This window comes from Tetrahymena thermophila (assembly GCF_000189635.1).
Source record: "Tetrahymena thermophila SB210 genomic scaffold scf_8254379, whole genome shotgun sequence".
In the NCBI taxonomy this organism is placed as follows: Eukaryota; Ciliophora; class Oligohymenophorea; order Hymenostomatida; family Tetrahymenidae; genus Tetrahymena; species Tetrahymena thermophila.
In genome coordinates this window covers 665,727-692,894 of record NW_002476163.1, presented here as the reverse complement: position 1 = coordinate 692,894, position 27,168 = coordinate 665,727, and the positions used below count along the sequence as shown (strand labels likewise).

General features: G+C 23.3%; 6 protein-coding genes across 6 annotated transcripts; 3 read left to right on the top strand and 3 right to left on the bottom strand. All coding sequences in view use genetic code 6, as the record gives it.

Annotated features, from left to right (window-relative positions):
* Positions 1 to 1,925: 1,925 nt before the first annotated feature.
* On the top strand, positions 1,926 to 7,463 carry TTHERM_00301870 (ABC transporter family protein; the record flags this gene model as incomplete). Its single annotated transcript, XM_001024615.1, has 7 exons — positions 1,926 to 2,250; positions 2,310 to 2,523; positions 2,578 to 3,145; positions 3,195 to 3,578; positions 3,637 to 3,877; positions 3,938 to 5,270; positions 5,327 to 7,463. The coding sequence occupies 7 exons, from the start codon at positions 1,926 to 1,928 to the stop codon at positions 7,461 to 7,463; spliced, it is 5,202 nt and encodes a 1,733-aa protein (XP_001024615.1).
* A 3,281-nt stretch (positions 7,464 to 10,744) lies between these two features.
* Positions 10,745 to 16,283, top strand: TTHERM_00301860 (ABC transporter family protein; the record flags this gene model as incomplete). The annotated part of the gene is made up of 7 exons (XM_001024614.2): positions 10,745 to 11,069; positions 11,123 to 11,336; positions 11,389 to 11,956; positions 12,013 to 12,396; positions 12,460 to 12,700; positions 12,760 to 14,092; positions 14,147 to 16,283. 7 exons carry the CDS (start codon positions 10,745 to 10,747, stop codon positions 16,281 to 16,283), a joined length of 5,202 nt encoding a protein of 1,733 aa, XP_001024614.2.
* Positions 16,284 to 16,514: 231 nt separating this feature from the next.
* TTHERM_00301850 (hypothetical protein) lies at positions 16,515 to 18,870 on the bottom strand (the record flags this gene model as incomplete). The annotated part of the gene is made up of 16 exons (XM_001024613.2): positions 16,515 to 16,614; positions 16,674 to 16,763; positions 16,806 to 16,895; positions 16,966 to 17,055; positions 17,096 to 17,185; positions 17,238 to 17,327; positions 17,375 to 17,464; positions 17,518 to 17,619; positions 17,668 to 17,757; positions 17,834 to 17,914; positions 17,968 to 18,054; positions 18,107 to 18,190; positions 18,307 to 18,356; positions 18,415 to 18,434; positions 18,487 to 18,582; positions 18,636 to 18,870. The coding sequence occupies 16 exons, from the start codon at positions 18,868 to 18,870 to the stop codon at positions 16,515 to 16,517; spliced, it is 1,485 nt and encodes a 494-aa protein (XP_001024613.2).
* A 1,929-nt stretch (positions 18,871 to 20,799) lies between these two features.
* Positions 20,800 to 23,855, top strand: TTHERM_00301840 (plant dual-specificity MAP kinase kinase family domain protein; the record flags this gene model as incomplete). The annotated part of the gene is made up of 3 exons (XM_001024612.2): positions 20,800 to 22,053; positions 22,529 to 23,591; positions 23,815 to 23,855. Exons 1-3 carry the CDS (start codon positions 20,878 to 20,880, stop codon positions 23,853 to 23,855), a joined length of 2,280 nt encoding a protein of 759 aa, XP_001024612.2. The 5' UTR covers positions 20,800 to 20,877.
* Positions 23,856 to 24,126: 271 nt separating this feature from the next.
* TTHERM_00301830 (SNARE associated protein) lies at positions 24,127 to 25,146 on the bottom strand (the record flags this gene model as incomplete). Its single annotated transcript, XM_001024611.2, has 1 exon — positions 24,127 to 25,146. The coding sequence occupies one exon, from the start codon at positions 25,144 to 25,146 to the stop codon at positions 24,127 to 24,129; it is 1,020 nt and encodes a 339-aa protein (XP_001024611.2).
* Positions 25,147 to 25,862: 716 nt separating this feature from the next.
* Positions 25,863 to 27,029, bottom strand: TTHERM_00301820 (paxneb protein; the record flags this gene model as incomplete). Its single annotated transcript, XM_001024610.2, has 1 exon — positions 25,863 to 27,029. The coding sequence occupies one exon, from the start codon at positions 27,027 to 27,029 to the stop codon at positions 25,863 to 25,865; it is 1,167 nt and encodes a 388-aa protein (XP_001024610.2).
* Positions 27,030 to 27,168: the final 139 nt, after the last annotated feature.

Sequence of the window (27,168 nt, the reverse complement as noted above, 5' to 3'; positions counted from 1 at the left end):
TCCTATTTACTAGTAAACAATTGAATGAATGAATGACATTTCTCTAGAATAAGAATTGTGCAATCAAACAAACTCTATAAAAAATTAGAGCAAATAAGCTGTAGAATTAACTGCATCCAAAATAAACATGAACATTATTATATTTTGCTATAAGTCCTAATTTAAAATAAATTAATCATACATTATGCAATACATTTTAATAATATATAATATAACTCCTCTTTACAAGAGAGTAGCATAGTAAAGTAGTACCTTTATAAATTTCAATTTGTATATCAAAATTCGCGAATAGCGTGCAATTTTTCCATAATATTTATGAATGTTTAAATGAAATTAATTATTGTTATATTTTTAAAGTTGATTTATTTTAAACTTTTTTTGTTTTTAAATAATTAATTTATTTAAATTGAATTTATTTTGCTATTATTTTCCCTTTTTAAATATATATCTATTTATAAATTATTTATTCTAATTTTATTATCATTTGTTCTATTCATAATATTTTATTTTTTCTTAAAAAAGATGATATTTTTTTATATATATTTAGTTCCTTTTTAGATTTATAATAATAATTGTATTCAAATTTTTATAATATTAATATCTACTTTAGTTTATTCTTTCTAAAAACTATAAATTTTTAAATTTTACATCCAGAAAAATTTTAAAAAAAATTTTTAAATAATTTTTTTTTTCGTTAATCAAAATTAGAAAAAATTTAAATAATACAGTGTTTATTTAAACAAGAACTTTAAATTTTTTCATAGAAAAATTACTATTGCGTTTCATTTTTATTCATATTTTGTAAAGCTTTATAAATTAATTTTAATCTAAATAATCTTACATTAGTTAAAATTTATTAAAAATAAAAGAATATTTCTCAATTCTTATCTCTATAGTATATTTTTTAAAGGTTAAAGATAATAAATTATTTAAATTTTTCTTCTATTTCAAAATAGTGTTGCTAAAGAAATTTTCTCACAGACAAAATTCACAAAATTAAATTTCTATAGTAAAAATTTAAATGTTTTTCTTTGAATTAAAAATTAATTATTTGATAAAAAATAGTAAAACATTTATATTTCAAATGTGATTTAAGATAAGTTTTTTTTTGTATATTTGATTTTCAAATATTATTTTTAAAATTGAAAAAATAATAAAAGAAAGAATACTTTATTATAAATAGAATGAATTCCAACTATTTCTGATTAAATTTTAAACTAAAAATTTAATTTTTAGCTTTATTAAATATATTTTAGTTTTTTTTAAACAATTGAATAATTAGGTTTACTTGAAATAGAACAAACTCTTATAAATTCTTTAAAAATTATTTAACTAAATCTAAGAATTTCTATCAATTTTAATATGTATTTTATTGTGTATTTAAATTGATTTTCTATTTTATATTTTTAAGTATTAGGTTATTTTAGTAAAACATAAATTTATTTAAATCACTTGCTTTTAATGTATGTATAGAAAAACTCATAATTTATGGTTTGAGCTAATTCAAAATCACTACAAAGAAAAAAATAATTTTAAATAAATTTGATTATCTTAATTAATTTAATCTTCTATTTATTTGTGTATTTGATTAATATTATTCATCATTTTCGAAATAGCCAATAAATTAATTTATTATATTTTATCAGAATTATTATTTACATTTTTTGAAAATTTAATAAAATAGATCATATTCAAGTTATTTCAGAAATTAACAGTTGATAAAGGTTTACAATCATTTAAATTTTGAAAGCTTTAATTAAATAATGTGCAATTAATAAACTTTTCTACTAAGATATATTTAAATATGGCTTCATATATTTATTTATAATTAAATAAAAGAAATTAAATAACCATAAAATTACCTTATAAAAGAATAGCTATTAAAATATATAAAATTAAACTAACTTTACCTAAGAAAAAATATTATGTTTTACATTCACTTGAAGTGTCTCCTTAAAAAAAATTTGATTCTATGGCAGAGAGATAAGTTAGGAACAATTTGTGAATTGCTCATTCCTTTGCTTTTTTGCTTTATTGTTTTTCTTCTAAGACTTTCAATCACTAAAGAAAGCGTAGAGGCTATTGATTACCTACCTATTTCATAAACTCTTACTCCAGGGTGGGATTAAAGCCTAATTGCAAACGGTATTCACTCCACAATAAAAGATTGCACTGACAAAAATTATGGTGGAAAAGTTGGCTTAGCTCCGAATATTCCTCTAACTCAATCAATTGCTAATATACTTAAATGTAACCTATTTCAAATTTTTATCACCTACCTTTAATTAAAATATTAATATTATAATTAGAATATCCTGATATAAGTGTAGCCTTTTTCAATGACAAAACAGAATTTGATCACCATATAACAAGAGATGGATATATAAGTGAGTATCCTCCATAAATTTGTTTTGGTATTATCTTTACTGAATGGGAAAATGGAAATTATAACTATCAAATTTCATTTAATCTTACTTTAGCCACCGAGGTTCCTTATTAAAAAGAAACTAACTAGTTATATAAGTAAATTAATTTCTAACTTTTAATTAATTAATTTATTACTTTTATTCTAATAAGGGAATAGGATAGTCTTATAAATGATTATATTAACTCAGGTTTTACTAGAATTGTTAATTTTGTGAGCAATATCATTTTGTAGTAAGAAAGTGGAAATTAGAATTTGAAGATAACACCTAAATTGAGTCCTATTAAAAGAGCAGCATATACTAAGGACGTTATAGCTACTACTCTTGGATCATACATGAACTTTTATATTGTACTTCCTATGATAGCATCATTTTTAAGATTTACTTCTAGAATTTTAAATGAAAAAGAAAAAAGAATTAGAGAAGGAATGATGATGATGGGATTGGGCAAAGCTCCTTTCTATTTAAGTTGGGTTATAACCTATTTAGTGTATTATTTCTTTTTGTCAATCTTGGTCACTATTCTTTTCAAATTTCTCGTGCTTACTTATACAAACTTTTTTGTCTTCTTCTTCTTTTACTATCTATTTTGTATCTCCTTGTTAGCATAGAGTCTTTTCATTACTGTATTTTTTACCAATCAAAGACCTGGTATTCTAACAGCTACTGTTTTCTTCCTTCTTTAGTTTATCTTTGTTATGTTTGTAATGAGCAAATATGTAATATTTTAACTTCAATTTATCAAAATATTTAATTCATTTTTTAAAGAATCCTACTAATAGTGAATATCAGATATCTTCAATTTTCCCTCAAAGTGCAGTAGGTTTGGCTGCAAGAATTTTCTTGATTTATGAAGGACTACAACAAAATTTAGGATTTGGAGATGTAAATAAGCTTGTAGATTATTAAAAGCTTATTTACAGTTTTAACTCATGTATAATTAACAGTGTTATATACTTAGTATTATTCTTGTATCTCGATTAAGTCTTCCCTAACGAGTTTGGTCAAAAAAAGCATCCTCTATTCTTTTTAGGAATAAACTATTCTTCAAATATAAAAAAATCATAACAGACACCAATAAAGCAAGAAGATGTAGAAACTCTTATAGAAGATGTTGATGCTGAAAAGAAGAAACAAGAAAGCGAAGGAAAAGTAAATAAAAATCATTAATTTAAACCATTTTTAAATATTTATTTTTTTTTATTAAAAGACAATTTAAATCAAAGATTTAGAAAAAATTTACTAAACAGACGGGTAGCAAAAAGTTGCAGTTAACAGAATTAACTTGCAAATGTATTCTGGTTAGGTATTCTCATTTTTAGGACATAACGGAGCAGGAAAAACGACCACTATGTCAATTTTAACAGGAATGCTTACACCTACCTCTGGTACAGCTTACATTAAGGGTTTAGATATCAGAAAAGATATGGATTAAATCAGAAAATTTTTAGGTATTTCTTTTAAAAAAATTAAAAAATAATATTTATCAATAACTAAATTTATTTAATTAGGTGTTTGCCCTCAACATGATATTTTATTTGACTAGTTGACTGTCAAGGAACATTTAGAATTATTTGCTACGCTCAAAGGAATGCCTAGTGATAAAATAGAAAGCGCAGTCACCAAAATAATTAAAGATGTTGATTTGGTTGAAAAAACTAATATTATAAGTTCAAGTCTTTCAGGAGGTCAAAAGAGAAAACTATCTGTTGCTATTGCATTCATAGGAGGAAGTGATGTCATTATTTTAGATGAACCTACAAGCGGTATGGATGTATCTGCTAGAAGACACATTTGGGATATGCTTAAAAACTATAAATCTTCAAAGATTATCATTCTCACAACTCATTTCATGGATGAAGCCGATTACTTGGGTGATAGAATTGGTATTATATCTGATGGTAAAATCAAGTGTATAGGTTCAAACGTATTCTTAAAGGACAGTTATGGAGCTGGATACAACTTTACTTTTGTGAAAGAAGAAAATAATTCTCCTTCCTAACCAATTATTGAATTAATGAAAAAGTATATTCCAGACTGCGAAATTATCAGTGATGTTTCAGCTGAAGTAGCATTCTAAGTACCGAAAAAGCATGTTCCTGTATTTAAAGAACTTTTTGAGAATATTGAAAAGAATAAAAAAAGTTTGATGATACGCTCGTATGGTGTCTCAAACACAACATTAGAACAAGTCTTCTTAAAGGTGGCATCTATGAATGAAAATCATTTTATTTTAGAAAGAAGATAATCTAATGCAAAAGAATAATAAAGTAATATTGATTTTGATTTTAGTAAAGAGAGAATTAGTGGAAATTTCAACATCTTTAAAACCCATTTACTTGCTTTAATGAAAAAAAGATATAATTATTTCAAGAGAGATACAAGATCATTTGTATGCGAATTATTTTTACCTATTATTATGATTGTTGTTGGATGTTTTGCTTCTTCTACAACTAATTTTAGTGATTGGCCTAATCTGCAACTTACATTTGATTAATACGATGACTTTAATTAAATCTATCTTGGAGGATAAACTAATAATATTTAAAACTATTTACATACTTACTCAAATGTGGAATACCTTTAATCAGCAAGTTCTTCTGTTTAAGATTTCAATAATGAAATATTTGAGAAGAAGACAACTGATTTAAAAATTGGAATATATGTTATGAATGACTTACCTACAGATTACTAATATTACTCATTTGTCAATTCGATAAATCCTAACATGGCTCCTATCTCAATCAACATGATGAATAATGCAATTATAAACAAAATTCTTGGAAGAAATATTAATATTATTGTTAATAATTAGCCTCTATTATTGACTTCTTATACAATGGGGTATTTCTAACTTTACTAATAATTTTTTCTTAATTTATCTTTTTTTAAAAAAATAGTTTCTCAGGAATAATTAAGGGTAATATGATCTCTATTATATTTTCTATTGGTATGGCTTTTATTCCAGCTAGTTTAATAACTTATATAGTACGTGAAAGAGAAGAACACATTAAGCATTAACAAATAGTAAGTGGTGTAAGCCTACTAGCTTATTGGCTTTCTAATTTCATAGTAGATTTACTTAAATATTTAGTTCCAGCACTAATAAGTCCTTTCTTTGTATATGCTTTTGATCTGACAGCTGTAACCGAAAATGGAAATTTCAAGTATTTTTATTTATTATTTGTGATATATGGACCTAGTATGATTGCATTTGTCTACGTTTGCTCATTTTTACACAAAGACTATGGTAACGCTCAACTTATTTAATTTTTCTTCAACTTTATTGTAGGTGGAATTGGAAGTGTTACTTTTGCTGTACTTAGGCTTGTTGATACAACAAAATATATTGCTATTCATTTGCACTATATATTTCGTATTTTTCCTTGCTTTTCTTATGCTTATGGAATTACAAATTTATCAAGCATAAAGGCATATTAGATTTTATATAATTATGGTCATTTACCTAGCCAGATGGATATGGATATAGCTGGTGGAGATATAGTTTTTTTGTGTGTGATGTTTATATTCTTTTTAATTGTATTATTTGCAATTGAATATTTTAGAGCAAGAAAGACAGTATTAAATAGAGAAAGTAATTTCCCTTATATTCCAAAACCTATGGATAATGATGTACAGTCAGAGAAAAATCTCATTGAAACAGCTAACCCTTCTGAATACACAATCCTAGTCAGAAATCTAAGGAAAGTTTTTATTTAAAATAATGGAAAACCAAAAGTCGCTGTTGATAACATTAATTTTGGATTGAAATATGGTGAAGTTTTCTGCTTCTTAGGAACTAATGGAGCTGGTAAAACAACCACCATGAGAATGCTGACAGGCGAAGAGACTATTGGATCAGGTGAAGCATACATCGAAGGTTTTAGAATCCCTGAGTAGATGTCCATCGCTTAGTAGTACATTGGATACTGTCCTTAATTTGATGCCCTACTTGATAATTTGACAGCTCGTGAACACCTTGAGCTCTATGCAGCTATCAAGGGTATTCCATAAGAAATGATACCTCGTGCTGTAGACGAAAAACTAGATGAAATGAATTTGCGTAAATTTGAACATATTTGTAGCAGAACTTATTCTGGTGGTAACAAACGTAAGCTTTCTGTTGCTATTGCAATGCTTGCCAACCCTCCAATAGTATTTTTAGATGAGCCTTCAACAGGAATGGACCCTGGTAATCGTCGTTTTATGTGGGATGTAATTAGTCGTATTGCAACCCTTCGAAAGAAATCATCAATCATTCTTACAACTCATTCAATGGAAGAAGCTGAAGCTCTAGGAACAAAAGTCGGTATTGTTGTAAGTGGTAATCTTTAATGTCTTGGAAGTATTTAACACTTAAAAAATAAGTTTGGAAAAGGTTATGAGCTTGATATCAAAACAAATCTTCCCTCCATGCAAGAATTATCTTAGATAGCATGTGGAAAAAGTTTAAATGAGGAAGTAAATAGTGAAAATATTTAAGGTATCCTTAAAGATATTAACTAAGTAAATTTTAATGAATAGATAAGTGAAAAAGGATTTGCTTCTTAAATATTTTACGAAATTTAAAATAGTAATTTTGTAGAACTATAACTTTTGTTAGAAAAGATTTATTTGTACAATTTAAACTATAAGATATTACAGTTTTTATAATAAAATACTGAATATTTCAATATCTTAGAGCAGTTTAATAATTTTATGAAGGTCTAAATAGCTACCAAAAAAACAATAGGTGAAATATTTGGATTAATGTATGAAAGCTAAGAAAAACTACATGTTAGTTCTTATATGGTTAACTAAACAACTTTAGAATAGATTTTTAATCAAATAGCTAATAAATTTGAATAATTAGATTAATAATAAAAAGGTTCAGCTATTGTAAACATTCAAGATTAGACGAAAAAAACTTATTTACCTAAAACTTAGTCTAGTAATGAGGCATAGCATAATTAAAATTTAGAAGATAATATGATAAATATTGAATAGCCTGCAATAATATAATTATAAGTAATGCCAATAAATACTCGTCAAAATTGATTTTTTATTTATGCAATTAAAATTATGTATTTTGTTTTGTGAAAAGTTTGAATAATATATTTTAGTATTTTAATTTTATAATTTATTAATTTTCTATGTATCAATGGATCTACATATCTATTATCTAACATTCCAATTATCCATTTTTACCTATCATACTTTTTATTTTTAATTTTTTTTTTCTTTGAAATGATATTATCAATAGTTAAATTAATAAAATTGAGTTTATGTTTTTATTTTTGATTTAATATATGATAAGTTTAATACATAAAAAAGAAAATTTTTTTTGATAACTAGTCATATTACTCTTTAATACAATACATATTTAAACAACCTTCTTCATATAAGATCTTAACAGTTAATTTTAAAATTAAATAATAAATAGTGAAAAATCTCTGAAAGCATTTGATAACATAATCAATTTTTAGTTTTAGGATTTCTAATTCTTATAAATTATAATTAAATAAAATTAGTAATTGAATTATCTCAGTGATCTAGTTTTATATTTATATTTGATATAAAACGTAATAAAATGTACTGTTAAAATGATAAAATAAAAAATTGTTTTTATAAAATAAAATTAATTTTAAATTCGATTAATCTAAAATGAAGATGTTTATTTTCAAAATTTAGTGGAACTACTAAATTCATTCATTTTACAATGGTTTCAAAGTTCAATTTCATTTAAAAAACAAACTATTTATTTCAAAATTGGATTCCAAGCTTAATTATTTATTGTGTTGAGAGAATTTCTAGAAAAATGCAGAGTAATTAAATTTCCAAAAAAAAGATTCTAATCTTACAGTATCTGAATTTATCTATCAGAATCAGTTTAAATAATCTTATGATGATAAGGTTTATTATGTAAAATAAATATCAATATTTAATTATTTAGAAGAATCTTCAAGGTAAAATGAACGAAAAACATATTTTATATGTTTTACAACTTATAAATTTACTTAATATAAATTAAATTTCAATAATATCAATTAAATATAACTGTGCTTTATGAGGTGTTTAAGTACTCTTGTCATTATTTCTTTAAGCCATTCTTGGGTTTAATAATAAAATTTGTGAAATGAAGCATTTCCATGCTAAAATCTCCAAATATTGTTTCTATAACTTTCCTGTATTGGGAAAATATTTTGAAATGTTTTCAATATATTTTTATGAGTTGATTGTGGCATCTACTTATTATGTTCCTTCCTTTATCTTTCTACAAATACAAACAACCCCATATTAAAATAGAGTGATTAGGGTTTGTTTTTTATTTGTTTAATTCCTATTTATCATGAAATTTAAAAACCTTTATTGTATTTTAGTATTCTTGTAAAGATGATTCATCTATAAAAAATACGCTTTAAATTCATGTTTCAGTTGAAAACTAAAATTTTCCTACTACAAATATATGGGTGTAGATATTAGAAACGCAAGTATCTATATCACTATTAATTAATAGCTTATCTTAGAGATTAGTTAAAGTTAAATCTGCTATTATAAAACTCTTGTGATACTTATTTGATAAATAGAATATATTATCTTTCTAAAGCTATAGATTTAGAATTGCTTCGCCTCAAATCTGTCAATATGTCTTCATGATCATGAAATTTATTTACTATTTTGGAGATATGTCCTTATTAACTTGTAGGAGTTTGGAAAAAATTGCTATACTCTTATCATATGAGTGGTGAACTATAACAGTTTAACATTTAATAGCAAACAATTTATTATTTGTGCTGTTGCATTCCAGGTAAATATTTTCTTCTACTTCCATTTCTTGTTATTTTTACTATTTCAAAAATTAAAAAGATATATTTATTTATTAATTTGATTTTTTTATCAATTTTCCTTGAGATTTTTAGTTACTTTAAAAAAATGTGTAACCTAATTAAATAAAAGAGCTATATAATGCTGATCTTTTGAATTAAATTTCAGCTCAATTATTTTTTAAGGCTAATTCTATGATAGAAATATAGTAAATTTTAAAGAAATAGAATTGAGGAATTTAAATTAATTTTTAGACTAACAAAACAGATTTTGAAAAATAAAAATATTTGAGGAATATTTTTTTTAGATAGATTTTTTGATAAAATAATTCTTATAATTCCATTTTTTTATAAAATAAGCTAAATTAATTTAGTGCTACTAGAAGATTTACAATATTTTGCTATTATTTTTAATTAATTAATTAAAATTGCTTGAACTTAATTAGAATAGAAAGATTTAAATTTCATTCATTTCTATTCAAATTTTAAATTTCTAAATCAAATAGAAAAATAGAAATTTATTAATATTAATTTAGAATAATTAAAACTTTAAAATTTAAATTGTATTTCGAATCTTTTTTAGTATTAATTAATAATTCGAATGCTATTTTTATTTTTTAAACAAATAAATATTAGATTTAGTAAGTATCTTTTATTTTTATAAAGATACAATTAATAATTGAACTTATAATAAAAAATAATTGTATAGTTTTTATTGCTTTAATAAAATAGTCTCTTCGCATAATTTTCTAAAAATAAATTTAATATGAAACTAATGATATCAAAATTAATCGAACTTTATTTTATTACTTAATCTCCATTTAAATACACGAATGTTTGCTTAAAAAATAATAAAATCTGATAATTAAAAGAAAACTGAATTTAATTATTAAAAATTTTTTGTTAATAATATAAAATGCATGCAATCAAGAGTAAAAAAGTATATATAATCTGTTAAAATCTGATTTTATGGAATTAATAAACTCAATTAAATTTATAAATTTTGAAAAATAATTTAGGATCTTCAAAAAATCAAAATCTGCAATAAATTAAATAACAAAAATCCTGTTAAAATTCCAATTTAAAAATATTTTATTTTGATTAATCAATATATTTCATTTAATTTTTAGTATTTTTTAGTTTATTAATAGTATCTGGCTTTATACTTTTGAATTTCAAATAATTATTAATTTCAATTAGATGAATTTCAGATTTAAACAGATTCTTTAAATTAATTACATTAGAAATTAATGAAAAAATAAAAAAGTAGAAAAATTATCAGTAATCATTAAAAATCTAAAAAAGACAATCCATTATTTCATTATTTACTAGAAAAATTTACATATATGGTTTGCTTAAAAGCAAATTCCTGTAAATCTCTATAATAAATTATTATAAAAAAAGATAATTAAATTTAAAAAGCTAATATAAGATTAATTTAAATTCCTTACAAAAAATATAAATAATACTCCATAAAATTTATTAAAAGTTAATTAGAAAATAATTATTAATTTTATGATTTATAATCATTTGAAAGGTCTTCTAAAGAAGAATTTTATCTTATGGAAAAGAGATCTCAAAGGAACTTGCTGCGAAATATTTATACCTATATTTTTCTGCTTCATACTTTTCCTATTGAGGCTTTCTATTGTTAAAGAAACAATTAGTGAACTTGATTACCTACCAATTTCATAAACTCTTACTCCTGCTTGGGATCCAAGCCTTATCGCTAACGGAATTCACTCCACTATTTAAGATTGTACTGATAAAAATTACGGAGGAAAGGTTGGTTTAGCTCCTGACGTTCCAATCACTTAAGCTCTTGCAAAAGTGCTCTCATGTAATTAATCTTTCTATAATAATTTATAATATAATATTATTTATAATTAATAGAATATCCTGATATTAGTGTAACATTTTTCAAAGATAAAGAAGAATATGACAATCATATTACTAGAGAAGGTTATATTTATGACTATCCTCCTAAAATTTGCTTTGGCGTTATCTTCACAGAATGGAATAATGGAAATTATAATTACTAAATTTCTTATAATCTCACATTAAGCACAGAAGTTCCTTATTAAAAAGAAACATCCTTCATTGTTAAGTATTAATAATTTTATAAATTTTTATATTTTAAATTAATACAATAAATGTAGAGAATAAGATAGTCTTGTTGAAGATTATATAAACTCAGGTTTTACAAGAATTGTTAACTTTGTGAGCAATATTATCTTGCAACAAGAAAGCGGAAACTAGAATTTAAAGATAACACCTAAACTAAGCCCTATTAAAAGAGAAGCATACACTAAAGATAATATAGCAACATTATTAGGTTCAAACATGAACTTTTATATTGTATTGCCTATGATAGCTTCCTTTTTAAGAATGACTTCTAGAATTCTTAGTGAAAAAGAAAAGAGAATCAAAGAAGGTATGATGATGATGGGTTTAGGAAAAGCACCTTTCTACTTGAGTTGGGTTATTACCTATTTAGTTTATTATTTCTTTGTATCTCTCTTAGTTACTATCATCTTAAAGCTGCTAGTTGTGACGTATACTGACTTCTTTGTATTTTTCTTTTATTACTACTTATACTGTTTAGCCTTACTTGCTTAGAGTCTTTTTATCACTGTATTTTTTACTCGCTAACGTCCTGGCATTCTTACTGCAACTGTTTTCTTCCTTCTTTAGTTTATATTTACTATGTTTATGATGAATAAAATTGTAAGATTTACATTTATATTTTTCCATTATTTATATAATTTTATAAATTTTTATAGAACCCAAAAAGTAGTGATTATTAAACTGTTTCTATCTTTCCTTAAAGCGCAGTAGGCATAGCTGCTAGAGTATTTTTGATTTATGAGGGAATGTAAAAAAATTTTGGATTTGGTGATGTTGATAAGGCAATTGATTAATAAAAGCTTATTTACAGTTTTAATTCGTGCATAATTAACTGTGTTATATACTTGGTTTTATTCCTGTATCTTGATTAAGTCTTCCCTAATGAATTTGGTCAAAAAAAGCATCCTTTATTCTTCTTAGGAATAAATTACTCTTCAAATATAAAAAAGTCATAGTAGACACCAATAAAAGCAGATGATGTTGAAGCTTTAATAGAAGATGTTGATGTTGAAAAGAAAAAACAAGAAAATGAAGGAAAAGTAATTTTTTTAACCATAATAAGGCTTAATATTTATTTATTTATTTATATTTTAATTTAACAGACAATTCAAATCCAAGATTTAGAAAAAATTTTCTAAGTTGATGGATAGTAAAAAATAGCAGTAAACAGAATTACCTTACAAATGTATTCTGGTTAGGTATTCTCATTTTTAGGACATAACGGAGCAGGAAAAACGACCACTATGTCTATCTTAACAGGTATGCTTACTCCTACCTCTGGTACAGCTTATATTAAGGGTTTGGATATCAGAACAAATATGGATTAGATCAGAAAATTTTTAGGTATTTTTATATAAAAATTACAAAAATATATTTATAGTTAAATAAATTAATTTTATAAGGTGTTTGCCCTCAACATGATATTTTATTTGACTAGTTGACTGTTAAAGAACACTTAGAATTATTTGCTACCCTCAAAGGAATGCCTAATGATAAAATAGAAAGCGCAGTCACCAAAATAATTAAAGATGTTGATTTGGTTGAAAAAACTAATATTATAAGTTCAAGTCTTTCAGGAGGTCAAAAGAGAAAGCTATCTGTTGCTATTGCTTTCATAGGAGGAAGTGATGTCATTATTTTAGATGAGCCTACAAGCGGTATGGATGTATCTGCTAGAAGACACATTTGGGATATGCTTAAAAACTATAAATCTTCAAAAATTATCATTCTCACAACTCATTTCATGGATGAAGCCGATTACTTGGGTGATAGAATTGGTATTATATCTGATGGTAAAATCAAGTGTATAGGTTCAAACGTATTCTTAAAGGACAGTTATGGAGCTGGATACAACTTTACTTTTGTGAAAGAAGAAAACAATTCTCCTTCCTAACCAATTATTGAATTAATGAAAAAGTATATTCCAGACTGCGAAATTATCAGTGATGTTTCAGCTGAAATAGCATTCTAAGTACCGAAAAAGCATGTTCCTGTATTTAAAGAACTTTTTGAAAATATAGAAAAGAATAAAAAAAGTTTGATGATACGTTCGTATGGAGTGTCAAATACAACATTAGAACAAGTCTTCTTAAAGGTGGCATCTATGAATGAAAATCATTTCATCTTAGAAAAAAAATAATCTGCTGTTAAAGATTAGTAAAGTCATATTGATTTTGACTTTAATAAAGAGCGTGTATAAGGAAGATTTAATATATTTAAAACCCATTTACGAGCTTTGATAGTAAAAAGATATCACTATTTTAAGAGAGACTCTAGATCTTTTGTTTGTGAACTTTTGCTACCTATAATTATGATTGTCATTGGATTCTTGGTGTCTACTACTACTGCATTTAATAATTGGCCAAATTTATAACTTACATTAGATCAATATGACGATTTTAATTAAATTTACATCGGTGGATAAACTAATAATGTTTAAAATTATTTATAAACTTATTCGAATTCTGAAAATATCATGTCTAAAAGTGCTACTGTTTAAGATTTTAACAATGAGCTATTTGAAAAAAAGACAACAGACTTAAAAATTGGGTTATTTGTGACTAGTAATTTACCAACTGATTATTAATACTATTCATTTGTAAATTCAATAAATCCCAATATGGCTCCCATCTCTATAAATATGATGAATAATGCTATCATAAACTAAATACTTGGAAGAAACATTAAAATTATTGTTAATAATTAACCTCTTTTACTTACTGCTTACACAAAAAGGTAAATAAATTTTTTATCATTTTTTCTTACTTATAATTTATATCAAAAAAATAGTTTTTAAGGAACAATCAAAGGAATTGTTATTTCTTTAATATTCTCAATTGGAATGGCATTTATACCTGCTAGCTTAATTACTTATATAGTCCGTGAAAGAGAAGAACACATCAAACATCAATAAATAGTAAGTGGAGTTAGTTTATTGGCATACTGGTTATCAAATTTCATAATTGATCTAATTAAATACCTTGTACCCGCCTTGATAAGCCCACTATTTGCTTATGCGTTCAATATATCATCTGTTACTGATGATGGAAATTTTGGATATTTTTACTTAATATTCATATTATATGGACCTTGTTTGATATCATTTGTCTATGTGTGCTCATTTTTACACAAAGACTATGGAAATGCTCAACTAATTTAATTTTTCTTCAACTTTATTATTGGTGGAATTGGAAGTGTTACTTTTGCTGTACTTAGGCTTATTGATACAACTAAATACATAGCAATAAAATTACATTATATATTCCGTTTGTTCCCTTGCTTTTCATATGCTTATGGTATATCTAATTTGGCTAGCATAAAAGCATACTAATTATTATATAACTACAGCTCCCTTCCTAGTCAAATGGATATGGATATGGCAGGAGGAGATATACTTTTCCTTATAATAATGTTTATATTTTTTATTCTTGTCTTAATTTCAATTGAGTACTTTAGAGCAAGAAAGACAGTACTAAATAGAGAAAATAATTTCCCTTATATTCCAAAACCTATGGATAATGATGTACAGTCAGAGAAAAATCTCATTGAAACAGCTAACCCTTCTGAATACACAATCCTAGTCAGAAATCTAAGGAAAGTTTTTATTTAAAATAATGGAAAACCAAAAGTCGCTGTTGATAACATTAATTTTGGATTGAAATATGGTGAAGTTTTCTGCTTCTTAGGAACTAATGGAGCTGGTAAAACAACCACCATGAGAATGCTCACAGGCGAAGAGACTATTGGATCAGGTGAAGCATACATCGAAGGTTTTAAAATCCCTGAGTAGATGTCCATCGCTTAGTAGTACATTGGATACTGTCCTTAATTTGATGCCCTACTTGATAATTTGACAGCTCGTGAACACCTTGAGCTCTATGCAGCTATCAAGGGTATTCCATAAGAAATGATACCTCGTGCTGTAGATGAAAAACTAGATGAAATGAATTTGCGTAAATTTGAACATATTTGTAGCAGAACTTATTCTGGTGGTAACAAACGTAAGCTTTCTGTTGCTATTGCAATGCTTGCCAACCCTCCAATAGTATTTTTGGATGAGCCTTCAACAGGAATGGACCCAGGTAATCGTCGTTTTATGTGGGATGTTATTAGTCGTATTGCAACCCTTCGTAAGAAATCATCAATCATTCTTACAACTCACTCGATGGAAGAAGCTGAAGCTCTAGGAACAAAAGTCGGTATTGTTGTAAGTGGTAACCTTTAATGCCTAGGAAGTATTTAACACTTAAAAAATAAGTTCGGAAAAGGCTATGAACTTGATATTAAGACTTACCTTCCATCAGTACATGAATTAACTTAAATAGCAAAAGGAAAAAACTTAAATATGGAAGTAAATGGTGAAAATATTTAAGGTATATTAAAAGAAATTAACCAAACAAACTTTAGTGAATAGATAAGTGAAAAAGGATTTGCAGCTTAAATATTCTATGAGATTTAAGGTAACCACTCAGTAGAACTATAAATTTTGTTAGAAAAGATTTATTTATACAATTTAAACTATAAGATATTACAGTTCTTATAATAAAATACTGATCACTTCAATATCTTAGAGCAGTTTAATAATTTTATGAAGGTCTAAATAGTTACCAAAAAAACAATAGGAGAAATATTTGGCATGATGTACGAAAATTAAGAAAAACTACATATAAGTTCTTACATGGTTAACTAAACAACCTTAGAGTAAATATTCAATGAAATAGCTTAAAATTGTGAGCAACAGGCTTTAGCTGCATAAGGCTCATCAATAATTGACGTTAATAATTTAAAATAAAGTTAATCTTAATAAATTAAAAGATAGTAATCTGAGTAGTAAAACAAAATAATCAACGTTTACTAATTACCACCTAACAACTAATAATCTACACATATATAAATGCAAACTATTCCTATAAATAAACGCTAATGACTAACTATATAAAAAAGATTTATAAATAAATTGTAATTTTTTTAAGTTATGAGTAATCAATTAATTTAAAATATAAATATTTAAGAATAATTTTCTGTTTTAAAACAATTTTTCATTGATTATAATGATAGTTTTAAACAATTTTAAAAATCAGATATTTATTTGCAATTTACAAAAATAGAATATATGAAAATAACATAGAGTTTTAACAATAGGTCAACTAAAAAATATTCATAAATAAATTTCAGCTTCTATGCAATATTTATTTAAGAACATCTTTTTTAAAGCACCTTTTAAAGGAGCTGAATCATATTATTCTTCAGTGACATTACTTGAAAAAAAAAAAAATCAAATAAAATTTAATTTATATTTTATATAAAATTAATTTACCTAAAATCAAGATAAACTTTAATTAATTTTTTATTTTTTAAAATTGTTTCAAGAGATTATTGAATGGCTTATACTCTAAAATTATTAAATCTTTTAAAAAATTAGATTAATTTTTTTTAGAATAAAATTTACGTTGAACAGAAAACGAAATTAATGAGATTAGGACACTTCATTATTGATTGAGTGAATAAAGTTAACCCTTAAGAGGAAATTTAATTTACTCTAATAATTAATGAAATATGTTATTTAATAAATAAATTTTGGATTTTCGTTATTAAAATTAAAAAATTACGAAGAAAATATTTCGAATTCTGTTAAATTTTTTAAATTGCTTATCTTTTCTCCAAATTAGATAAAACCGTCATTTCCTATTTAGTTTTATCTAAAAAAATTACATAATACTTTCTAAAAAAATAATTTACGAAAGTTATAAATAGATATATTATATCTGTAGGCATTAAGAAACACTATTGCCTAGAATAATAATTCCTTCATCATTTATTTCACCATAACTTTTTTTTATGGTATTTAAATTATTTTCAATTAATTTTTTTTGAATTTTACCAAAATGTCAAATCTAATCTTTTAAGATTTTATAATTTTGAAATTCCTTGTGATATATTTTTTATACCTGAGCAGCCTATTTAGTTTCCACTATTATTAAATAATAGTTAGCTAAGTTTTTATTTTATCAATTTTACTAAAGATTCAATTTTAAGGACTATAGTTTACTATGATCTAAAATTAGATTACTAAAAGATTCATAATTTTCAGGGATTAATTTAAAGGAACTTTTAATAATTATAAACTGTTGAAAAAATTATTCTAAATAATAAAGTTTTACAAAAGTTTAATTTCTAAATTTTCTAAGTGTTTTAGTTTACTTAAACTGTTTAAAAAGTATAATCTATCATCTCCATTTTCATTTTGATTTAAATCTATATCACTATAAATTAGTAATTTATTGTTAGTAAAATTAAAAAATTAAAGTTACTCTAGATATATCTTAAAAGATTTTAATCTTTCTAAACCTTATAATCCTTATATAAAGTCATATAAACTTTTAGAAGAAACATTTACTGAGCTTTTTATTTAAAATATATTTTGAATCAATTTATTTAATTAAACATTCTTTGAAAAATATATTAAAAATTTTTTACCTCAAATTAATGCCTAAATCTTCTAAAAGTAGCAAAGATGCTATGCGTTCTAAAATTATTTGTAAATTTACTTCACTCTAACTAATTTTTAGTTTTAAAATTTTATAAATAAAATAATTTAAATAATTGATTACTAAAGGATAAAGTCTAAATGAGTCAAAGATAAAACTTTAGAAATTTCTGCATAAATCTTGTCTATAAACTCAAAGTTTTTTACAGTTCTATTTAAAATTTACATTATAATATCTTATATGAATATAGAAAGTAATTTACTGGAAAACTGTAGTTAGTTTCTTTAAGTTAGTAGTTTTTAATATTGGAGTTATTTATAAAATGGATTATCTATCCTTATTATCACTATTTTTATAATTTTTTATAATTCATAATTTGATATTTCTAAAAAAAAAAACATCATATAACAAATGTTATTTGAGCTAGTTTAAGAAATCTGTTTAAAAATATTAATTAATTACCAACACTCTATTTTTAACCTGTTAACTAAATTAATAAATTCGCTCTTTACCTATAAATTAGAAATTTTAATAAGTTTAACAGTAAATTGTTTATTCTAAAATTTTTACTTCACTTTAAGAGAATTCATCTATTTTTAAATAAAAATTTTATAAAAAGTTGTTTATTTTTAATGAATTTACATTCACCTAATTAGTATTCTACTAGCTTAAAATCTTTAACAAAAAAAGATTCATTTATTGGTAAATTTTAAAATTTTTGAATCGTTTTATCTTGTTCTTTTCAAAATAATAAATAAATAAATATAATAAAATTGTTGAAAATATTATACTCTTAAATTTATTGCACATTTCAGTTTAAGTATTTAATTTAGAAAATTCTAAAGCTACCTTTATGCTTTGAATTTTATTACTTCCTAAAAGAATAACTTTATCCTTATTGTTCAAAAAATAAGTTAGCTATTCATATCTGCTATCTAAATTTAGTTGGTAAAAAACTTAATCTAAGCCTTAATAAACCTAAGGCTAAAGTCCCTTTATTTATTTTTTAATTTATTCTAATTCCATTTGATCTCTTTTTTTGTTATAATTCTGTTTTAGTGCTTAAATTTTTTTATGAATTATTTACTTCTTTAATTAGTATTTTCTTTTAAAATAAAGTTCTCTCTTGTCAAAAATAATTCTGACCTTAGGTGATTAGAAATTTTTAAATCATTTGACTAGAGTTGTTAAATAATAAGCAATCTAAATCAATAATCAATAAAAAGTGACTTTTATTTAGATAGAGTAAAATTAAATTTATAAAAGAAATATATATATAAATAATATATAAAAGACAAATTTAATCAATTATTAGTAACAAATCCTAATAGCTTATATGTAATAAGTTACTATAATAAAAAAGAATCATAAAATTTAAATTATTAAGTATGATGATATATTTATTATTTTTATTCACTTTCACCTTTCAAATTTATAAAATTTTCCCTTGAGATTAATTTTTAACATAAAGTTAATTTTTGAAAAATAATATTTAATATTTTGATTTAATCTAAATCACAAGTCAAAATGTAAATAACCTGAAGGATGCAGATCAGAAAAGCTATTAATACTTACTAATCATTAAAGTTTTTTTTTTTAAGCTTATTTTCATTACTTATATTAAAAACTCAAAACTATTACTAATTATTATAAATAATTTTGGTTCTTTTTATTATAAATTATCTGCAAAGAATTATTCTTTTACTTATCTCTTTATAATATGAATTTTTAAACAAAACATTTTATAATAATTATAAAAATAAACTTATTATATATTTTAAAAATAACTTCACTTAAATAATTCTAGAGTTAAGTTTATTGGATAAGCATTATTTTATAAAAAGAATTAACATTTAACACTAGCTTAACTAAAATAAATTTAATTTTAGTTATTAGATTTCAATTATTTTTTATAATAATTTAAATAAATAAATGGACAGATAAATTTAAGATTTTAAAGAGAGTAAATGATAAACATTTAAAAAATGAAATGCTAATTTATAAAAATATTTTTAGATTTATTAATAAAAAGTTATAATAAAATACATTAACTAATTTAAAACTTTTTAATTTTTTATATTAGCAATTTAAAATAATTTAATTAAGTTAACTTAAATATATTTATTAAAATTTTAAAGTATCCAAAATTATAAATTTTCATCGTTGGATTGATTTTTAATTTAAAATCCCTATTAAAGAAAAATAAATATTCAAATATAAAGGATAAAAACTACTTGGGATTTTTATTAATCTCAATAGCTTAAATATTTAAAAATGTTTTTTTATTTAAAATTTTTTAGTTTTATTTTTTATCAATTTAATAAATAAAATTCTTAGAGTATTTGAATAAATGTTAAATTTTTAATTAATTATTAATTATTTCAATTATCAAAGCAAAATATTTTGTATGATTGGCTTAAAATCTCAGCTAAATATTTATTTCTTCTATATTTCAGTATATAGAGTAATTGACCTATATTATGTCATTACTATAACTAAATTTTTATAAATTAAATTAATAAATTGTCCAGAAACCTGAAACAAAAAAAGAAATAAAAATTAATTTTAATAAATCTAAATTATCAAATAATTGAAGACTTTGCAAAATGTATTTAATGATTATTTTATGTATTTGTTACAAATAAAAAATGAGTAATTATAGTAATAGATTAACTATAAGTAAAACTAAATTATTTTTTATAAGGAGATCAATTAAATAGAAGTATTTCTTGATGTAAGATTGCACTTATATGAAAAATTAAAATATAATCAAGTTCTAGATAAGTAGGTATTTACATTAATAATAAGTAGTTTTGTCAAAATAAAAATAAGTATTATTATCCACTAGTCAAAAATTTATCAATATTTTGATGAATAAAAATACATTGCATTAATTTATTATCTAAAACTTAGTAAATAAATTTTTGCATTATAAAATAAATAATTGAATATTATTCAATAATTTTTTTGGATAGTATAATTAATAAGTAAAATAAATACATAATTTTTTTAGCGATTTGTGAATTCTTTCAAATGGATTTACCAAACATCAATGCAAACAGTGTTTAAGATATTGGATCTCCTTCAAAAAAGAGAGAAATATCTATAGATGAAACCGGATAGATTGGTTTAAAGAATAAATAAATAGTTTACAATTCGAGTAACAATAGCATGAATAAGCGTAAAAGTCCTGATTAAGTTAAAACACCTCCTCCCCATTAAAATCATAGATCAATTAGCCTGCAACCTAATAATTAATCTGTTTTATAATCCTCTCCATAGTAGTAATAACAAAATTAAATGGAAAAGAAAAGTAATCCTCTAAGGAGCTCTTCGATTTTAGATGATTAATTTTTATAGCATGCATCAAATGCCTCAGCTGAAGCTGTTTAATAAGTGGTATCAAATTACAGAAATAATCTTATAAATTAATAATCGCAATCTCTGTAGCAGCCACTTGTAAAGTAACATCCAAAAAATAATTCTAATAACACAAGTAGTTTACAGTAAAGTCCTTAGCATCACTAAGGTAATACTTATTTCCATGACGAAGAACTCTAAGATTTTGAAATTCTAAGCAAATTAGGCGAAGGTTCTTTTAGTACTGTGTATAGAGTTAGACGTGGAAAGGATGGAAAAGAATATGCTTTGAAAAGAATAAAGATGATGAAATTAAATGAAAAAGAAAGGGAAAACGCAGTAAATGAAGTGAGATTTTTGGCTTCAATTAACTGCAGGAATATAATCAGCTACAAATAAGCTATTTATGATGAAGGAGTCAATCAATTATGTGTTATAATGGAATATGCGGAGGGAGGCGATTTAGCTAGAATTATTCGTCATGCTTCAAAAGCAGGTAAATATATTGAGGAAGATATGATTTGGTCATATGCTATTTAAATGACCATAGGCATTAAAGCGTTACATGATTTAAATATATTGCATAGAGATTTAAAGGCAGCTAATGTTTTCTTAGATAAGTATTAAACAAGGGCTATGTTGGGAGACTTGAATGTATCAAAAAAACTACAAGTGAACGGTTTACTTTATACTCAAACTGGTACTCCTTACTATGCCTCTCCAGAAGTTTGGAAAGATAAACCTTACAATAATAAAAGTGATATTTGGAGTTTGGGCTGTGTTATATATGAAATGTGTGCTCTGAAACCACCATTTAAGGGAAAAGATATGGAAGACTTATTTAAAAAGGTTAATAAAAATAATTTTTAAAATTAACACATTTAATAAGTTTATTGTTGATCTATTCTTATTTATGAGCCAAAAACCAAATTAAATTGAATGAAAATAAAAAAAAAGTATATTAAACAAATGATAAAAATCGAAGAAAAAAATGGTCATATGCAATATCGCATTTCAGCTAAATATAAGCATCATTTACAATAAGAAAATATTAAAATTTAATTAATCTAACTAAACAATCTTTTTTTGATCAAAAAAGCATCTTCTAAGTTTGCTAGTGGGATGAAAATATAGAATACATTAATCAATCTATTATCTATGTGATCTATTTGATCTTTAAAAACTTTTAAAGCAAGAAATAAATAAATAAATTAAGAAAAGAATCGACAAATTTATATTTTGAATTTTTATTTTCATAGCTATTCAATATTTATTTATTTGATCTACTTCTATAATAATTTATTATAAATATTATAATCAATAGGTATAAAGAGGTGTCTACGATCCTATTCCTTCTCACTTTAGCAAAGAGCTAAACCTCTTCATTGCTTAATTATTAAGGGTAAACCCTGAATAGCGTCCTAATTGTGATGAAATTCTCAAATTTTCTGTGATTAAAAAAAGAATGGCTGATATGCAGCATTTCTTTTCAGATTCTCTTACTCCTTTCTAACAAAAAATGTAATCTGAATTAATAAGCACAATTCGTATTGGGAAGTCTTTACGTGGGTTAAAAGATAAATTGCCTCAGGCAAGATACGAAACAACGGAATCTACTTAAGCTACAACAAATTAAATAACTTCTTAGTCAGAAATTTTACAACCTAATTAATACCACCGTCAAAGAAAAAATAAATACATTTCTCATATATCGTCAAGTAATATAAGTGATATGATGAATTAACAAATAAGCATACCATCTTAACTATTAAATCCGTCTGTAGAAATATAAAGTAAAGGCTTGAATGATAATCACAAAGGAAGTTCAAGTTTGAACTAGAATTCCATTTCTTTAAGATAATCTTAATAACAATAAGTTATCCCTTCTATATAATCATCACCTCCATCATAAAAATCTGAACATATTAAATAAATTATTGCATAAAAATAATAAAATAAATCTTCATTATATTAAAAATAATATTAATACCCACGGTTGCCACTTTAGCATTAATAATTTGATAGTGCCTCTCCAATATAAGCTAAAAGCAGATGTAGTTCTGTAGAAAGTAAGCAATCAATACATAAAAATTAGCTAAGTCTTCATAAGTAATACTACCAAAATAATGATATAAATAAATCTATTAATTTGAATAATTCATAAAACTCTATTGTCACAAATAAAAAACCGATACGAAACAAAGAAAGTAATACACCATAAATGTACTAATTATAAAAAGCAGAAGAACCAATATCAGTCAATTAAAGTGTCCAGTAGCTTTCAAAAGAAATAAAATAATTAAATTCTAATTTATATAATGATGAGATGAATAGTCGCTAGAAAAAAATGTATCAACTTTAAGCTTTATAAAAAATCTTAGATTAAAGTAAATTTTATTTAATTTTGTTAACAAAATAATTTTAATTGATAAAATGTAAATTCTTATTAACTAATAATTTAATATAATCTATTCCAAAATCAAAAATTTTTTTAACTATTACTAAAATTTTAATATTTTAATTTTTTTTTATTTATTTGATGAAGTTTTATAGTATTTAAATAACTTAATATAAGATTTTTATTCTAAAAATTATTTTAAATTATAATAGAATGTTAACTACCTCAAATACTGAAGACATCCATATACTGAATGATTTACAAATAAAAAACATATGTTTTTAATAAAAGATATTAATTACTTTTATTGATTTTTACTTTAATTATTATAAAAATTAACCTTAAAAACAATTTTGTTCTAACTTAAATTAACTTTTAAATTCAAAATATTTTAATTAAAATCATTAAAATAATGATAAATAATTAATTAAAGGGTATAAATTTTATAAATAGATTTATAAACTGTAAATGCTTTATCAATATTTTGTTTATATTATATTTAATAGCTTATTTATTATATTTATTCAATTTTATTAATTTGGTTGTTATTGCTATTATTAGCCAGATATTTAAGTATTATTTTGTGAAGACACATCTGATGTGATGTTGGAGTATCTTCTTCTTTCATTTTCTTTTTCTTCATATTCCTTTTCAAGTAGGTTGTATTCTTTCTTACAAATAAAAAAGAGTATTACAAATAGTATAAGACCTAGCAATATAAGTAGTATTCTTATATAAATATTATCAGCTAAGGTTTTACCAGAAACAATATCATAAAAATTAGAAAGATTTATTCCTATATAAGTTAAAAATGATGACTTTATGCTAGTGTGCAACATTGTTGGTATTAAAAACTAAATAGAACTTATTTTAAATAATCCAAGACCGTAATTTTTAACCACAATCGGTAGCCACATAAATCTTACTAAAAAAGAGATCTTAAATGGATATTTTTAAACAGAAACATCTATAACTTTTAGTTCCTTCACTGTTTATATCCAAAACAGAGCATCTTTAGAAAATCTATATCTTGAAATTAAGAATGAAACATAGCATCCTGTTGTTTTAGCTAAAGTTAACAAGCACACAGATAATATAAAATCTTATTGAATATATGCGACAGTTAATTCATAAATAGAGATAGGGAAGCCAGTAATCTTAATAATTACACCAATAAAAAATAGGATCACTAAATTTTTTGGTGTAGGCTTTTTAAAGTTTAAAAAGAACTCAATAAAAGAATTCCTAAAATCATCACTCAAAAAGAAAGCTAATGCAAATACTATTATAACTATTAAATAAATAACTATCACATAAGTGTATGTACTTATCACTTTTTTTATTCTTTCTTACTCTTATAATTCATCTTCATTCTAATGTTCTTCAATAGTAGATAATCGCTAAAGTCCATAACCTCGCTAGGCATATGTATTTTAAAATGAACCTCGCTACTACACATAATCACTTTACTAGAAAAATTCTTGCTAGTTTGTTGGAGATTCATCAGTGGTCAAAAGTCCTTATACATCTTCTTAATCATTCATCTTGCTAATTTTAAGTAGAAATTTCAAAAACTGCTTTTATTTAATTGATTTATTAAATAATTAAAAAAGCTTTTTTTAATGATTTAAAATTTTATATTGAATTTATATTTTGTATCCGTTTTAAATTAAAAACTACTTAGTTAGTTAATAGTATTACATATCTCCTATTTGATATAAAATTAATTTAAAAATATTATTATTTTTTTATAAAAAGTAAATAAAAATATATTTCAAAAATATAATAAATTACTTTTGTACCTTAAATTCAATAAAATTTATAATAATTTATCTGAGTTTGCATTAATCAATTAAAAATTAACTTTTATTAAAAAAATAAAATAAACTAAAGTATTTTTAAAGGCTATTAAAATTTTAAATCATATTAAAATTGTCTTTTAAAAGAAAATAAAGGAATTAATTTAAAAAAAATAATTTTTTATTCAATAAACAAAATAATAACTAAATAAATAAAGAATACAATGTGAGAATTGATTTTTGCTCATTTTAAAAGTGCTCATAAAAATCAGTAATAAATTGAAGAATTAAACAAAACATAGGGAATTATATTTGGCTATAAATTCTATGATCAAAAGACAATTAGTTTAGCGAAATTTTTTATGTGAAAAATAATACAAATTAACTAATGTTGTATAGATAAATATTTAAAAACACTTTTTAAATGAAAATATAATTAATGAATTGTTTATAAAATTATTTCAAAAATCGAGATCTGTTTTTCCAGAAGGCTTGTTACTGCATATAATAGTTTGAGTTTTATTTTCTTCTTTATAAACATTATCAGCATTAATGTTATCTTGATCTGGTGGTTGTAGATAAAGTTTTTCTATTTCAATTCTTTTTTTGGAAGAGGCTTTAAGACCCCATGTTAAAGTATCTAGTTTGAAGTTTAAGTAATTATTTATTTGAGGATATTTAAGGATATGGAGCATTCCATTAAAATCAAGGAATTCAGTATTTTCAAAGAGTGGTTCAAGCTTAATAACCAAATCAAAATTCATATAGAATAGAGATTTAAGCTTTTCTGATATAGTAGGAGGAATAGTTAAAACTAAAAGCATATGAGAAGCTCTTGTAATAGTTTTAATTGCATATAAAAATTTTATAAGTTCTTAATCTGTGTATTTAATTTTTGAGAAGTTTCCAAATAAGTTTGTGATACAAATTTTCTTTAATTTTGTATCGTTTTCACTTGAAAATGAGTTTTGTAGAGAATTGCAAATATCATCCAAAAGTTCTTTCAAATTGCCAAATTAATTTATATCCTTAGAAATTAATAAGTTTTTGACTTTTTCTTTATCTGCAACATTACGACTAAGATCTAAACGTGGAATGTCCTTTGAGAGGGCCTCTTCTTTTAATTTAATGGTCATGTGGTTATATCTCCAAGCAATTTTATTTTCTTCCTTTTACTTGGATATGGCTAACTTTTCTTACTCTCTTTTTTCCTCGCTAGTGCTCTTAACTGGAATCATATCATACCATCTTTTTGGGAAGACATCATAAACAAAACAATTTTATTCTAAATGAAAACCACATCCTACAAAATATCTATTAAATGAAACATGCATTGAAGTAGGATAATCTTCTTCTATCAAAATAGTTGTTCCTTTTTTTATTGAGTTAGAAAAAATAGCATCGAATTCAGCATGACCAAAAAAGGCCTTATTTAAATCATCCTTAGCTTTATTCTTATCACTCTTAACAAATGAGCTTTTTATCATCCCTATTTAATTTATTCTTTATACAATTTTACTAAATTGATTAAATTTAATGAAAATATATCTTTAAAAAAAATTAAAATTTCTAGTTAAATTAGTAGAGTCTATAAGCAAATTTTCTAAAAATTTATACTATATTTTCATCTAATAACACAAACTAATTAGCTCATTTAATTAATAAATAATTATTTGTAATAAATTAGATTTATGGATTGATAATTTTATAAATATTATTGAAATTTCTTCAATAAAAATATATTTAAAAAAAATATACTTGTAAAAA